Source organism: Hemicordylus capensis, chromosome 5 (genome assembly GCF_027244095.1).
Source record: "Hemicordylus capensis ecotype Gifberg chromosome 5, rHemCap1.1.pri, whole genome shotgun sequence".
NCBI lineage: Eukaryota > Metazoa > Chordata > Lepidosauria > Squamata > Cordylidae > Hemicordylus > Hemicordylus capensis.
The window spans coordinates 208,388,291-208,405,745 of NC_069661.1; the positions used below are offsets into that span (position 1 = coordinate 208,388,291).

The following is a 17,455-nucleotide window of genomic DNA, read 5'->3' on the forward strand; positions in this document are numbered from 1 at the left end:
CTTATTAGATCATGCTCTGTTTTTTAAGGTAAAAGTAATTTATCTACTATTGCATTTCCAATTGAAGGATCTTAATATGTGATATAATTTAATTTACACTGAATTGTGACTAAATAATAAACAATGAAACAAAGAATGTACAAGCTGTGATCCATTATGTCAAATGCAGCCCACCAGCCATATATTATGGTCTGCCTGATGGCTGATATCTTTCTGATTTTGCAGTTCCAGGAAAGCAGCAGAAATAGGACATTTATCTAGCTGCTGTATAGCCAGATATGGCAGGTAAAACATTTGCATGCATGCCCAGTAAAATTAATAAAACTTTCCTTACACATACTCCCAAACTGAAGCAAATGGGGTATTGCTACCAAAACTAAAATGTAAAATGCTTTAGTATTCAGAATAGGGTAGGTTGAATATCCCCAAGAGACAGAGCTGTACATATTGTCCTTAAGTAATCTACTGTTTTTCTATAGGATGTTTTCATGCTATCATGGAATACATCAAATGCATCATTTTTTTCAATTAAAATTATATTCCTTTTTATTTCTATTTTGTTTTACATCAAATGTGAAACATGCTTTAATAATAGAATATGCCACTATATTTAAAATGTAATTAAAATATTTATAACACTATGGTAACATAAATAATAAATAGCTACTTTCATAGCTTGAAAAATAGAGTAATATTCAGTTAGCTGTAAATGAACAAGTTATAGCACTGCCATGAAAGCTTGAGTCAGTAACTAGATCAAATATACTTCATGGTTCCTTCTTTAATTCTTGTTATTGATTGTTATAGGAATTGTGTAAAGAAAACAAGCAAGCTTCATATTTTGTATTTCAATCATTTGGTGGCGGAGTCTATCATGGTTCATGATACTGGTCAGTCTCCTAGCTGCTGCAAAAATGTTTTGTGACAGGATGGGAACAAATAGGATGGCAACACCTAACCCATGAGAAAAACACAGTACACAAAGAGTTTGCTGTATGGAGCAGCTGCTACTCTATGCAGCAGCAATTGGAGTGACCACAATATGGCATATTTTTTGTGTGTGAAGTGGGTCTCAGACACAAGTGAATTATGGTATGATGCTGAACAAGTAAGTGGAGGGGCATGTCTCATTGACCCAAAGAATCTTGGAACTGAGTATTTTAAAATATTTTTTTCCTTGAAAGAGTGTTAGAGTGTTGAACAAACTGCGGACAGTCAACACTCATTAAATGAAGTTACCCCATAATAGAGGCAAATATCCCAGCACTAAGAAAACAAAGCTTTTCTCTGATTGTAGGACACTCACTGCTTCTCACGGCTTTGATATGCTGGGCAAGAGTGTTCTAGGGAGAAGAGGATGAGAAGGTGTTGATGGTGGTGCACTATACAGATGGAAAAGGGCTAGTAAAGCAGCCCTGAATTCCTCAGTTTTGAGCAGGAAACCACTTTTCCCATTATGACTATTATTATTGTTGTTGTTATAGTTCCATCCATGGACATGGTGCTTTACAGAGAGTGGGGGGAAATTGGTCCCTGTCCCAAAGGCTCACAGTCTACTCAAGGCATATAACAGCAGAAGGGATGGGATATAGATGCAGGGGGGGAAATGTGATGTATCAGAATATGAGAGCAGAGAGATGGAGTGCAGGTCATGGAGGACTTAAAGGCAAGATAAGAAGTATATGCAGGATATGAGAGTAGACAGGAATTTAACATAAGGATTTGAGGATGAGCCTGATATGGTTAGAGTTTTGAAAGAGGAAGATTGTTTTTGCAGCAGAGTGCTGGACAGAGATGGGGAAACTGAGGTGAAACAGTAGGAGAAAAGAGAAGAGCAGGTTACAGTAATCTCCATTAATTTGTCCAACCCTATACTTGCCACCTTCCAAATAATTCCTTTGCTGAGTTAACAGTCAGCAACAATTGTAAGGCCACCAAAATAAATACAAGGCCAAAAAAAAAAAAAAAAAAGCAAAATGACTTAAACCACAACTAAAATTAAGAACCAATAGAACAATAGCAGACACATAGAACAACCTGACTGCTAGCCTAATGTTTTTACTTGAAAATTGCAAAAAGCTTAGGTGGGCCTCTCTGATGAGGAAATACCACATTTGTGCCATGCCAATAGTGCTCTGGTTATAGGAAATCATCATATGCAATATGTATTATTAATTAGCTAATATTTCAAGGGTATTCTTAAAATCATAGCAGAAAATTACATCAGTAAGCAAAGTTTTGTCTCGTCAATAAGCTGGTACTACTTCTCTATTATACCCCCTTTCTACATTTTATCTGTAATCAGAAATTCATCTTACGTTCCAGGTGGCCTGATCTAAAATTCTACCACACTAGCAATAAATTTTAGAAAGTTGGCATGATACAAAGTTTTCTGTAACAAACATGTTATGCATGTATTTAGACATATTTTGCTAGTGTAGATGTGTAAATCTGTGGTGATTTATTTTGCCTAAGGATAAACAGTTTTAAACATCGTGACTAAATTTTTCTCAGTTTGATGCACGAGATAATTTGTGGGCTCTGCAAGGAAAAGAAAAGTGAAAATTGGCTGCTGGGCTACCTGTTTTATAAAGAGATGAATGAGACAGGATGATTCATTTTAGGATAACCCTTTAGCTTATTTCTCTGTTAAATTGCTAGTTATTACACTGATTATGATAATTACACTTGCTGAATTACCTTTGCACCTGTTGATTCTGACAATAGCATCATCTGATCATCCTGGTAGGGAATGGAAGCAAGAGCCAATCAGAGGCAGGGCCAAGTACAAAAGTAACCTTCCTTCGCAATTGTTAGATTCTATGCAAACAGTTCTTTCCAGAATATCCTTTGTCTACCATCTGGCATATTTTTTAGTAAGCAACATTTTGGTTATGTTGTTTCCCCCTCTAAATTTATTAATTTAGACTATTATCTTGGCAAACAACAATATCCATATAAAGCTCAAAGTTTATGTTGGAATCTTGATTTTGGAGTAGAATTTCTAAGTGCTAGGTAAACTAGAAGTTTAGTACAGTAATCTTAAGAATATACCACCCACACGTTCAAGCAGCTACTGAGCAGCTGAAAAGGACAGTATGTATCCTGCCCCGAAGGAGCCAGCAGGCAATGATTATACCCTGCTGAAGTTGGGGGTAAAATCAGAATAGTCAAAGAGCTGCTGGGATTTATTTTAATACTTCCCTATACTGCTTGTTACTTTCCTAGGACATGAAGCTAAGCATTTTCTTCTTTGGTACAGTCTTATTTAACATTATGAGATTCTTGCTCCGCATGAAGTCTGAGGCCTGGCCTACACATTACATTTTTGAACTCACACCCCATGGTCTGAAATGGTAGAGTCTATTCTGTTATCTTAATACTGAACTTGTCCTCATTCTTGTTTCATTATGTGTGGTTAGACTAGGCCTGATGGATGGTAATATGTTTAAGTTTTAGTGCCGCAGAATACATCCAGTTCATTCCTTTTTGTACTGTGATATGTGCTCTTGAGCATCAGTAAACTTAAGGGGAAAGCTCCAAACTGAAAACTAACAAACTTTGCATGCTTTGTGGTCTTCACAAAGTCCAGAAATAAACAGCAGATCACTAACTCATTGTGCCACTTCACAAACAAGATCAGATAATGCAGAACCACAAAATCCAAAGAGAAAGTTGCATGAGAAGAAATCTGTAAGCATTCCCACATACATGAAACAGCAGTGAAACCCGAACAACCCAAATTCCATTACATGTGGTTTCATCTCCTCTTCACTAGCATACATATTACCCCGAGGTACACTTTAAATATCCTGAGTTTTAGGTGTAACAGTGTTATACTTCTAGACTTTTGTAATCAGGATGCCTTCATCTATGTGTGTGATCGCATATCAGCTTTCTAGCTATCATGGAAGTAGCTAAGCTATTCTGGGGTAGACTTAATTACCTCTCCCCATTTAAAGCAGAAATGTACAAATGCCCTACTTCAGTTGTTCAAGTAAACCATGTGTCCTGGGCTTTGCACCAATGAACAAATCCATATAAAAACAAATGCAATGAGCTGTGTTTTAGTCCACAAATCTTGTTTGCACAAGGCTAATGAAAAATTAACCCTTGCTTAACTTTTATTACACTACCAAACATTCAATTCTGGGACAAAACTTTTTGGGGCCATCAAAGTCAGGATAAATCACAGTCCCCCTCCATCCTTGCCGTTGTAAATCTAAGCCAGGCAATAAATCTACCATGTGATAATCTCTCTTGTGATCATTTTTTATTTAGAAACAGCAGCTGTGGCAGGAGGGCAATCTAGATTGTGACCATGGCATAGGAGGAGGGAGATTCATTCTTTCTACCCACCATTCTCCCACCAAAAATCTTCCTCAAAAGCTGCTATTTGTCTCTAAATATGCCATTTCCTGTAACGGCACTTTCAGGGTCAAATAGCAACTTGTGGAGGGCAATTTTGGTGAGGAGGTTACAAAAGTCACAAGAGTCAAAATCTTCTTTGTAGTGTGCTCCTTAATCAGATCTCCCCCACCACTACTATTTCTAATAACAAAAAAATGAAGAAAAGGGAGGTGATCATATGGTAAATGTGTAGTGTAATTTAGGCCTTATTTAGCTAGAGATCTCCCAAAACAGAATTATAAGGAGCATAAGGAGCAGAATTATAGGGATCCCACAGCCTGAGCCCTGGGTATTTAAAAGAACTTCTTCTTTGCCACACCGCCCATTGAGATCATCAGGAGAGGTTCATCTGCAGTTGCCACCAGCTCGTCTGGTAGCTACTTGAGGACGGGCCTTCTCCATTGCCTCCCATCTCTTACAACTTTTAAAAAGGCAGTCAAGACACATTTTTCACCCAGGCATTTAATTAGATACTGTTTTAATAGTCTGATGTTTTTAAATAGTTTTATCATTGTTGGAACTTTAAGGACTACCTAATCTCACAGTTAACAGGGAAATATTTTTTCTCTTGCATTGCTGCATTCATTGGGTGGAGATTGTGATAGAACACATTGAGGCTGTTCACATGAGCAGCCCTACCCAGGCTTGGACAGTTCTACCTGGGTAGGACTGCTCGTAGGAAGTGCTGGGATCATGGCCAATCCCAGCATTGCCTCTCCAGGTAGCCCAGGGTTTTTAGCTCAGCTTTTACTCAGGGTGTGAGTGCACCCTTTCTCCCGGATCCCTGGTCATGTGTCTGCTGCCTGCAGCCCAAGCACACACAGAGCCAGGCACCTAGAGCACCCAGCTTAGGGAGAATCTCTCAATGCACCATGCTCCTTGCCCAGTGCATTTAGGGATTTCTGGAGGCCACGCTATGTTTTTCCAGCCTCCAGATGGCTGTGTGGCTCCCAGGAGATCTGCTCATGTGGGTTTACTATTTGTTTTCATTAACATCCCAGCAGATCTACAACCTAATTCGCCTTATATTATCCAGATTTCACTTTCTTTGTTCTCACAAATATGACCTTTTTGGGGACATGTTTCTTCAAATACACTGAAATAAAAAGGGGAAATACCTTAAGAATGTGCCCCTGTGAAAATCTAACCAATAAATTTCTCATTGCCTTGTATCCCCTAAGGATAAAAAATAATCCACAGCTGTGGTTTGATGGACATATGGCAAGTAAATCAGTCAATGACCTACTTTCCTCATATTCTATGCAAATGAAATCATCATCATCATGGGAAATCTGCAGCATAAACATAGTCAATGCTATATGTTTCTGTAAAAACAAAGAGTATTTTGGCATCTGAAAGACTAAGTTATTGTAGGGCATACATACATATACGCAGACACCGACACCCCTAGAGAGAGAATATTCAAACAGTGGAATCAGATGTATTGTGAAGACCTTGAAAGCTTAAACAATTTATGAATATCAGAAAAAGTCAAGAGTAAGTATGGTGTTGCTGTTCAGCTAGGGCAGGATAACTGTTATTAATGCACTCACAAGGGGGCTATTCACACGACTGTAGAAAATCGGGCTAGCCTCCACTAGCCCGATTTTCTACAATCATGAGAACCACCAGGCTCGGCTGCAAGCCCGGTGGTTCTTGAGCAGCTAACCCGCTAGGTTAACCCGCTCGAGTAGCCCGCCCCTTAAACCAGGTTTGCGGAGCGAGTGCTCCGCAAACCTGGTTTTGTTGATTGTGAGTAGCCATGGCATGTCTCCACGCCGCAGTTACTCACGAGTAGACCCCTGGCAGAAGGCTGAAAAGCAGCCTCCCAGCTTGGGGGTCTCCCCAGTATGGCCTGCATGCTCATGCAGGGCATACTGGTGCTTCCCAAACTCCCCAGCCACTGCTGGCTCTGTCACGGAGCCGGCAATCATGTGGGTGGCCGATCTGGCTGCCTAGGGCTCCTGGCCTGATCGTCTGTGGGTGAGCAGGCTTAGCCACTGATTGTGAGACCTGGCTCAAGGTCTAATCCAGATGCTTAAACATCTAGAAGTTTTTCTACTGTACCTAACAGCCCTGTTAAGTCAGGACTGTTTCTTCTGATGTCCAAATATCTTCAATCATGTGAATAATGCGAAATGATGTGAATATCTTCAGCAATGTCTCTTTGCAATGTACAACTCTTAACGTTAGAAAATGAATTGATCAGGTTAATATGGGATGAAGCCAGGGTTTGTTTTGACCATTACTTTAAGCATGAGGTGTCTGTCTGGAGCTGTCAGGGCTAGAAACCAGGAACCCATGTCTCTGTTCACAGCTGCCTCTTCAGCCACTGCTACAGGTTGAAGCATTTCCATAGGCAGTAAAGAGTCCCCAGGGACTTTTACATACATTACTGTTAGTTCGCATCTCCTCCAGAATGGAGAGTATGAGTCCACATATCAGCTGAATTTACCCTGAAGTTCCTGTGAGCTATCAGTGACCAGTTCACACAAAATTTTGCTTTCCCCCAAATTACTGCTGCACATTCTAGCTTGGCCCAAATTATGACCGAGGTAAAAAAAAATCTTATTTGCAGCAGCTTTCTTTTCTTTTCTTTTTTAACCAAGCTTTCTGGTATGCCCCACCACTTCTCCCACAATGTATGGAGTGGCCATTGCCAGTAATTCAGCTTTTTTCAAAACTCACACTTTTGCAAGGCTAAATGAAGGGGTTTGACTGCTGTGTTTGGAATGGTCTGCTCTTTGAGTGATTTGCAAATGCGAGCACTGGGGTGGAGGGCAGGGGCATAGCAAGGTTGGAGTGGGCCCAGAGACAAGATTTGAAAATGCCCCCCCCCTCACTGAAGCTCAGCTCATGAAGTAAAGAAATTTTAAATGAGGCTGAATTGTGGTAACAAAAAACATAGTAAAATTTATATATCTACATCTACATCTACATCCTATGTGCCACAATAGAAATTCACCCTAAATTTTTTAAAAAGGTTTTGTAAATTGTGGACGATGCAAGTCATTTAGTGGTACTAGAGAAAGACATGCTGTTCTGGTAGATCCAGGTCTTAACACTCACCTCAATTTCAGAGGATGAATACAACTGAAGGAAGCTCGGGTGGCAGGGGCATATCTAGGGTAGGGCAGGCAGGGCATGTGCCCCAAGCGCCACTTGAAGGGGGGCGCCATTTTTTAAAATCTAAAATTTTTTATAATGGCCACCGAAAACAAAATGGCCACCATGCATGCTCAAATGGCCTCTGTGAGGCCCTAGGTCATGTCAGGGGTGGGGACTTGAGGTGATGAAGGCAGTCACAAAGGCAAATTCATTATAAAAATCAGCAAAGATCTGGGTCAGATTCGGCAGGTTTGGGTCAAGCGTTCTGTTGTTTGAACATGTCTTCTACAACAGCTGTCAAACAAACAACAACAAAAGGTCTCTCGCCGCCTCCTCTGGGATGTGATTGGTTCAAGAAAAAACCCAGAGCAAGTTGTGGGGACACACACAGGAAAAAGATCTGCAGGGATTGTGAAGAGGAGCCGACCCTATGTGAACTGTCCATTTAATCCCCCGAATTAAACAGCTGCAAATCTGCTGTGAAGCAGATTCGTTCTTCAGATACTCCAAGGCATGAAGCCAGATCTGGATAACTTCCAGGTTCTTGGAGTGAGTGACTCCATCCCACCCACTCTGACCACCAACTAAAAGCTCACTAGAAAAAGCTTTACAAAAATTCCTGTTGAGACTGGGACTTTACCTGGGCAATACTTGTCTTGACTGGCTCTTAGCTTGTTTTCTGGTTCTGGCTTTTGGTTCCAACTCCTGGAGCTCTGCCAGACAGTGATTGTACTTTGGAAGGGCAAGTGTGCATTCACATATTGTCCAGATTTACCCTGAAGTCTCTGTGAGCTTTTGGGGAGAACTCCATACATGATTCAGGTTTTTCATTGAGCATTGGAGCTTAGCCCAATTTATGTCTGGGGTAAAAAAATTCCACTTTTTGCGTAGGTTTCTTAGCAAATTCGAAATAGCCGATATGCCCTGTAACTCGCAGTATTTCACCCCACTTAATCCCACGGTAAAGCCTGCTTTCTGGGAAAGGCCCTGGCTCCCACTGGCAACTCAGCACTGCCAGTATCATTGTTAAATATCTCTCCCTTGAGAAGAAGCACAGCTTTATTTTTCAGGAATCAAGAAATCATTGCAATATAATGTTAATTAAGACTTGTGTTTTGGGCGGTTTATAAATATGTTAAATAAAATAAATAATAATAACAAATGCTACATATTTGGAACTCAATTGTAACTAGGAGGTATAAATCTATATTATATATGAAGTGTATAATTCCTAATTTAATTACTAGGTACATTTTCATAATCACAAATTATAAAAGGAAGAAGATTTACAATGATGTCTGCAGTAGCCAATCTCTGATACAATAAACCTTTTTCAACAGTGCACCCCCGCCATAAGGCTTTATGTCAAAAACAAAGGCAACTCTATAGTTTCTACTTTACTTGCTGCAAAAGAAGCAATAACTAAAGCCATATCTATCCAGTCAACTGTGGCAGAATTGACTAGCTTTCTGGTGCCAGTGATCAGGAGACAGACCTAAAAGATGAAGACAAAGTACACAGCTGTCTACTTCTCTTTACTTCTTCCCAGCCTCTTTTTCAGGAGACACATACATTTCACTCTTACTGTGCATAACTAGATCTTCTTATATATGCATAACAAAGAATTTGGAAAATGTAACATATAGGAGTGAAAGTAGTTAACATAATATTAGAGGCCATTTTGCAGAATAACAGCTGTTTTTGATAACTTAGAAAGGTGGGGAATAAATTCAGCTGGAGTAAGTCTTCAATTTTTTAAGGGAAAGTTTTCAAGATGAAACATTCAAGAGGACTGCCACAAAATAGTAATTTTAACCTTTTTCCCCTACAGAGAAGTCTGAGGAAAGACTTCTGATGATGAAGATGGCATCAACACATGTTACATACTGAGTAAAATTAGGACTTACTGCCTCATTATATTTTTTAGCATATAACATGTTTTCATCAAACCAGGAAGGGCAACAGTCCTGCAATTCCTCAGAGCAGTTTAAGAAAAAAATTTCTAGCCCTCTAAAATTGTTTATTTTGAACTTTTATGAGTGACTATACATACTTTTTCATTAGGAAAGTTAATATGCAGAGTAACCCTGAATGAACTGCAAAATAAATTGTTCTAGCAGCATTTTATTCAGAATTTCCCCCCCTCTATAAAATATAAACATTGAGAAATGTAATCCAAAGCAAAATGGAGCTTTTAATGGCATCAACACACAGAGGCGCTCTAACCCCTGGATGTTGGAGCCATGGTCCATGGCCTCCAAGGTCTGGGGGGCCTCCAAATGGCCGGCAGCCTCCGGCAGCTACCCCGTGCCCACTCCACCGAAACTTTTCTTTTCCTAGCCACCATGCAGCCGAGGGGTGGCTGCCGAGGGGTGAGCCCAGCTGTCCTTCTTCCACCTGCCGGCGGCCGGAGCACTGCTGAGCCTCTCCATTCAGCCCAGCGTCTTTTTCTAACTGTTAGGCACACCTGCACAGTTGAGAGAGATCGTCTCAAGCCCATGACTCTCTGGCTGCCACCACCACCAGTGGTGGAGAAAGACTGCTGGGCTCACACCCCTGGCAGGCACCCCTTGGCCTCACAGCGGATGAAACAAACAAAACGGAGGTTTGGCACGGCAGGAGACCGGCAAAAATAAGCTTCCAGGGGTCCTCACACCAGAGGGGGGCCTCGTGGCAGGGGCAGTCTAGATGCCAAAATTGCCTAGGTGTGCCACTGTCAACACATGATACATAACTGAGTAAAATTAGGACTTGCGGCCTCATTATATTTTTAACATACAACAGGTTTTAATCAAACCAGGAAGGGCAACAGTCCTGCAATTTCCCTGAGTTTCTACATGATCTAAATGAGCAAAAAGAAAAGAGAGCTACCACTATAGCTCAGTGATAGAAGTAGAGGAGACCCAGACACCAATCATTTGAAGCTCTCCTTCTTTTACCTCACCCTTTCCTGGTTCTGTCCAGCTAAGTCAAGCCACCAACAAATGAGTATGTGCTTTTTTCTGGGAACATTAGGTTGGTTGTGATGTGTTCTTTACAGTCTGTTGCTGATGTGTATGCATCTTGTCCGCAGTCCAGTGTGCATTGCTGGTGCCAGCGCATTGTGCTTCCAGTGTGCCTATATTGCATGCATATTATCATTCCTACCACATATAAATATGATTGAGAGTATTCTAATTCAGTCCTACTGTGTATGTATAAGGCTTCCAAGGAATTGATTCTGCAGTCTTGGCCTCTGTGTGTGCTTTCATACTATCTGGTTACATATGAGATAGAGGGGAGTCACTAAACACCTACTAAATATCTGTTCATATTATGTGCATTTTGACTATATTATCTGGCATTTTGGAGCATTTGTATGGAACAATGTATTACTGTTGCATACATATGTGCACACCTGTGTTCTTCACTGTTGCTGACCTCTATGCATATATGCAGAGGTGCACCTAGGTAATTTTGGAGCCTGGACCTAAAGGCTTTTGGAACCTCCCCTGCCCAAACTGCTGCAAGTTAAGCATCATTTTTAACACGTAGTTTCATGAGGACACAAACCAAAGACTAAAGAGGATTTGGGGGGCTCCAGGGGTGTGTGGAGGCCCTGGACTTCAGCCCCAAATTCCAGGGGTAAGAGCGCCTCTGCATATATTTAGTATAGCACGCCGGTGGTGAGTCGAAGGTGGTATTAACCATAGTGCCCACAACTAAAGTAAACTTAGTCTATGTGGTGAGAGATACAAGTAACAGAATTATACAACTCTAGGACATATACGACTGTCTAAGCAACTCCGTGCCAAGATCTGTGCCCTACCTAGCAGTGGCAGCTGGTACCACGGAGGCTGGAGGGTAGGGCAGCTGGGCTCAGAAGAGCCTGCAACTGCATCTCTCCCCCCACCCCCACCTATGGTTCTGACCCCGCTGTCCATCCCACACTCTTCAAATCTAAGTTAAAGATGTCGGGTTCAGAACCACAACTAGGGTAGAATATGCTGGTATAGGCAGGTTTATGTGGCACGTCCAGAGTCAGCATGTCCTTCCTGACCCCGGAAGTCGGGCTTGTGCTTGTAAGCCAGGAACTGCCGGCTCCACTGAACATGTGATGTGTAAAGCCGCCCCTAGACAACTGCAGGCAGCTTCTTTCCTTGCTTTTCATCTAAGTTTCATTCTAGCTTATTAATTTATATCCCACCTTCAAGCACAGAAGTGCACGCAAGGCAGCTTACATTAAGTTGATAATATATTAATATATGAAAGCATCACACCAGAACACCACAGATTCCAGCAAGGTAAGATCAAATGGTCTAAAAAGCTTGCCTAAACAATATGGTAGTCACTGCCCACCTGAATGCGGGGACAACCTACAAGAGACAACAAATCCATAAAGGCATGGAAGTAAAAATGGCTTTTTAATTATTATTGATTGGGGAAAGAGTCTTGTCAAGTACTTGTTAAGAGTTTTAATCATCTGATACAAATGTACAGTACATTATAGCAGAAATGCCAGATGCTTAAGTTGTTTAAATGTATAAAATACGGCAAAGAAAGCAGCTGTTGAAATGTCAAAGAAATGTGAACATTTTAGTAGTAGCTGAAGAATATTTTCCTCTCCTAAATAACTGAGATCAAATTGAAAGTTGAATCTGATAATTTTTAACATTTCATTTACCTTTTATATTTATGATTTTTCTAAACAATAGAAACTACCCAAATTCCTTAAACCTAAATGTTATTGTTTGCTACCGAACCCATAACATGTTGTAATGTTTCACATTGAAAAACAAAAGGAACATGTAATACTCAAATCTAAACAGAATTCTTAAGATGAATGAGAAGTATTATTAAGTACGTTATATACTAGAAGAAACATAAAATACCAGACTATCCAAGAAAAACCAGAGATGTATAGCTTCAGAATGGTGGAACTGGATTTTCAAATTCTGGGTTCAAATACATCACAGCTTTGTTCTCGGGATAAAATAGGAAAACCTTATATATGCCATCCTGAGCTCTTTGGAAAAGGGGCAGGATACAAATGTGATAAAGAAAATTAACACTAATGAAACAAAGTAATCCCTGTTAATTGGGCAAAGAGACACCTTTTTATACTGGTGGCTCCAACAAGAGAGCAACTGATCCTATCCAACCCTAGCACAGTCTCACTTCAGTAGTTGGTGTCTACCTTGTGCTTCTTTTTAGATTGTGAGCGATTTTGGGACAGGGGAGATCTTATTCCTTTTTCTGTGCATACTGCTTTTGAAAGTATTTTTGCTCAGAAGTGTTGTATAATAGCAACAAGCACCGATCTTCATTTGGGGACCCATATGTGACATCATATCATAAATGCACTTTTGTATTATGGGAGTGCCTCTGCTACTTAAATGTAACGGGTTAATGGGCTCTGTAGTTGTCTTGTTTATTATGTAGCTGATTGCAAATTAATAGAGTTAGTCCAAAATGCGGCAGCCAGATCAGTCTTTAGGATATCCTGGAGAGTCCATGTTATGCCTGCAGAATTATGCCTGCAGAAGCAGTTGCACTGGCTGCTGCTATGTTTCTGGGTAAACTTCTGGCAAAGTACAAAGTGATGGTTATTACATTTAAAGCCCCCCTGAATGTCTTAAGTGTGGGTTACCTGAGAGAGCATTTTTCTCTACAAGACCCCCCACCACTCATTAAGATCATCAGGGACTTTTACACACAGCAGGCTTTACCACACGCTTACTGGGAACCTGTGCTGTGAACTCCAAGTTGTCCAAAAAACCCCAGTGCAAATAGTGGATTTTGTTACCCTGGATATAAATTGCACACTGAAAAACCCAAATTACTGCTCCTCAATAAATTGCAGGGACTTCAGGGTAAATCTGGCTGAATGCACCCCTCCATTCTGAAGGAGATGCGAGTTAAAGGGCTTTAGAAGCTGTGTGTGAAAAACTTCCAGGAGGGGCCGTTCTTCGAGTGCCACTGGTTCATCTGGTGGTGACCTGGGATCAGGCCTTCTCAGTTGTTGCCCCTAGATACCTACGTGCCTGTGGATATAAGAGGATTATCTTTCTTGGAGACCCTCAGGAGAGCCTTAAAGACCTCTCTTTTTAGCCTAGTTTTTAATGATACTAAATTTTAATTTGGTTTAAATGTTTTTTTATTCTTTTATTATGTATTTTTTGATAATGTAAACCACCCTAAGCTACTTTAGGAAGGGCGGTATATAAATTGAATGAATAAATAAATAACTAAATTTGCTGATAGCTATATATCAGAAAGACAAAGTATATGTAATATTATATTATTGTTCTGCTTCAATTGTGGGCCTATTGGACATAATACATTTTGCAGATACTGTCAAGATGAAAAATGCAGAGTAGTGCAAGAAAAGGATGTGCATTCATATAGCTGGAGGCATGCTTCAAATGTTTTTGCGGCAGCTCATAATCTGGCTAAATAGGCAGGTAGCATGGCTGTTTAGGATTATTTTCTGGAAACGAGAGAATTGGTCCAACCCCTGGCAAAATCAATATTAGAAAATAAAAGGAGGCAGGGGGAAGAGACCACAAATGAATGAACTTGCTCTTTCTGGAAAGAGTTGAAAAAAGAAAATGAGGTGGGGCCACTATGTGGAACTATGCAAGGAGTCTAGTAGTTGGAGGGAAGAAATAAACGTTCATTCCACTTCTACTTCAGCATGGTATCTAGATTTTGTTAATACCATATGGTGTCAGAATATACACTAACTAGAACTGTAGGGTACAGAGAGTCTGCCAAGATGGATAAAAGCACAAGGAACCCTTGAGAGAGACAATCTGCATATCAACACTACACTAGACAAAGGAGAGGCCTGGATCTGACAGAGAACATACCCCCTGAAAAGAGATCTGAAGCTATAAAAACACATCAGGCTCTTTGAAAAAATTAAAGCAGTCTTCTATATCTATACTACAGCACTTCAAGTATTTCCCTCTTTTCAGCCTTTGTTTCCACATTCTCATTCTTCTTAACAAGCATAGCTGGAATAAGCCAATCAAGAGTTGGCGAGGGTGGTTGGGGAAGACAGGTTTCATGGGTACTACCACTGGATTTCCTTGCATAACCTATGCAATCAAACTCTGAAAATAAATGCTTGTTTCAGAGACAAAGAAGAAAGTTTAAATAATTATCAAGAAGCTCTGATTTTGAGTTTTGCTCATGATATTTATTTTTCTGTATTCTCAAATCTCCTAATGCCAAAGATTTAATGTGATCTAACATACTCCTTTGATTTTATTTTGAATCAGTAATTTTAAAAAATCAGGGTATGAAAACTACAATAGTGGAAATATTATTAAAACAACATTGTATCATCAAGCAAGGAATAGGGTAAAATACCTGGGTGAGACTGGGAAAGCCAAGATTCCTGCATCCATTACAGGGTGTCAGAGCTTCCCACAAACCTGTAGGTCCACAACTATTTTCACCTCCATCTTCTTCCTCTTCTGTTGCTGACAACTGTGTTGAAGATGGTCTCTGAGGATACAGGAGTAGCATTTTTAGGATTTAAGTTTACAAAGCAGTAAGAAAAATACATGTTAAAGTTAAGATCCCTGTTTCTTAATAGTGACTTTTGAAGTTTTAGGGCTAGATGAAAAGGAGGGGCAGGAGCGTATCTAGGGTGGTGGGGCAGGCAGGGCACGTGCCCTGGGCACCACTTGAAGGGGGGGCGCAAATTCTTAAAATTAATTTTTTTTTAAAAAAAAAAGGCCACCAAAAACAAAATGGACACTGCACATGTTCAAATGGCCTCTGTGAGGCCCTAGGCCATGCCAGGCCTCACAGAGGCCATTTGAGCATGCACGGTGGCCATTTTGTTTTCAGCAGCCATTTAAAAAAAAAAAACAATTATTTTTTAAAATGGCCACAGCACATGCTCAAATGGTCTCTGTGAGGCCCTAGAGGCCAGCAGTGGGAGGGGTAAGCTTTGCAGATGCCCCCCTCCCACGGCCTATAGGGAAAGCCCCGAAGGGGCTACAGGTTAAAAAATAATAATTTAATATAATATAAGTCACTATACACATATTCAGTTTGGCACTATGTACAGAGAATCAGGGCTTGTGAATACAGAGCTGAAGCTTATGAGCTAGGATTGTATTCATTTGCTCTTACTTTGCTTCTTATGATAAGTGAGTTAAATGTGGTGTCTTAACAATATGGCTATTAATGGTGAGTTTGTCTTTGAATCAGTGTGAAATCCTTAGTATTAAGGCCCACTGGGAGCTTCTTGCTCTCTTTCTCTCATTTTAACTGTCTTTCTGAAATACTAGAATATATTCCAAGCAGTGACACAGTTTACTCTGCATATCCTTTAATTATTTTCAGAGTATCTGGGAAAAGCCAAATTCTCAATTTATTTTTAAAACGGATGTAATAGTGATACTACAATGCATAGTAGAGAATTAGATAGGCACTTCTGTTTAGTTTTCCAAGTAAACCACCACATAGTATTTGGGTATTTCATGAGCCCCAGCATACTGAAATTTGTAGTTTTCCAGAATTGTTTGGTCTGGCTACATCCACTGCTAAATAGTTTTTGAAATTTTAAAAGATTAACGAGCTTGACTTGTATTTTTCAGCTGATATTATAGTAAAGTTATCTAAAAGATGGGTGTCAGATGTTTGGACAGGGGGCGCAATTTCAGTGCTTGCCCTAGGCACTATTTTCCCTAGATATGCCTCTGGGGGGGACTGTTCACCACTGCTCATCCCCCAGAAACCAACAAAAATCCAGATAAGAGAAAAAATAAAATTTGCACAAGAAGACAGACCCAATTTAGGGGAGCGACTCCTGTCTTTATTAACTCTTGTTTTTTCACCACGCTTAGCCACAGACTAAGGTAATATGTGTACCAGGGGTGTAGTGCAACATTTTGTTGTGGGTCTTGTTATTAAATAATTTTCTAATAAAACAGACCACATTTGAATTGGAATGCAATATACCTATCCAAATGTAACCTTTAAATTGATCAATAGGTGCACCAAAAGACAGAAATGGGGGAAGCTCTGGATTCCGGCTCTGCACAGATGCACATCCATTAGTGCGAATACATTCCAGACCATATAGAAAGAAAATATACAATACTTATTGCAGTGTGGAAGTAGTGATGCAATTCCACCTGCAGTTCATAGCAGAAAAACAACAGGGTGGCCCTTTGAGGTGCCACATGTTCAGGATTGGCCTAGACAGTCCAGGAATTGGAAGTCCTGTCCAGGATGCAGGAAAAGTGTCATCCTGGATGTGAAATGTTCACAAATTTGAGCAGGAATATTGCTTTAATAATTTCCCCCATTTTTCTGGTGCTTTTCTTCAGGCATTGTAGCTACATGATGTCAACGTTTTGAAGCCACATATCTTATCCTGGCAGTAGTGTTGCCAACTGGCTAGGTTGGCTCTGTGTATATGTATCTCAGTAAACCCATCCCTCCTCATTTCTGGATTATCTCTAGAGTTAGTGAGGGTGGTATTAGCTTCTAAGTTTAGCTGTGAAGTATATGGCCAATGCCTCTAGTGCAGGGTTTCTCAACGTGTGGGTCCCCAGATGTGATTGGACTTCAGCTCCCGTAATCCCCAGCCCCAGTGGCCTTTGGTAGGAATTATGGGAGTTGAAGTCCAATTACATCTGGGGACCCACACGTTGAGAATCCCTGCTCTAGTGGTATTGATGGAGTCCCACTTTTCTCTACAACACTCATTGCTTGATACAACACCTGCAGTCTTGAGAGGGCCCCTATTAACCAACAGGAAGCATCTCCTGTATGGGGTGACAGGAAGAAATGTAAGGAGCGAGAGACCTTAAAGCACAACTTTTCTTTATTGTTACATGAAAGATGTACACATGAAAGATGTTTACACCCGCAGCTACTGCTCCCAAAACTAAATGAGATGATAACATCTAAAAAGCACAGAAACACCAGG

The 17,455-nt window shown here is 40.5% G+C and overlaps 1 protein-coding gene across 9 annotated transcripts in view; it reads right to left on the minus strand.

Moving 5' to 3' along the window:
* Positions 1–17,455, minus strand: part of ANKS1B (ankyrin repeat and sterile alpha motif domain containing 1B) — a 595,071-nt gene that overhangs the window by 457,641 nt on the left and 119,975 nt on the right. For all 9 annotated transcript variants that reach the window (XR_008307633.1, XM_053251588.1, XM_053251587.1 and 6 more), the window contains one exon: positions 14,875–15,012. Coding sequence is in view for 8 of the 9 variants with exons in the window: in XM_053251588.1 (XP_053107563.1) it covers positions 14,875–15,012 (138 nt within the window). In the remaining variant the exon portion in view is untranslated. The remainder of the gene's footprint in view (positions 1–14,874; positions 15,013–17,455) is intronic.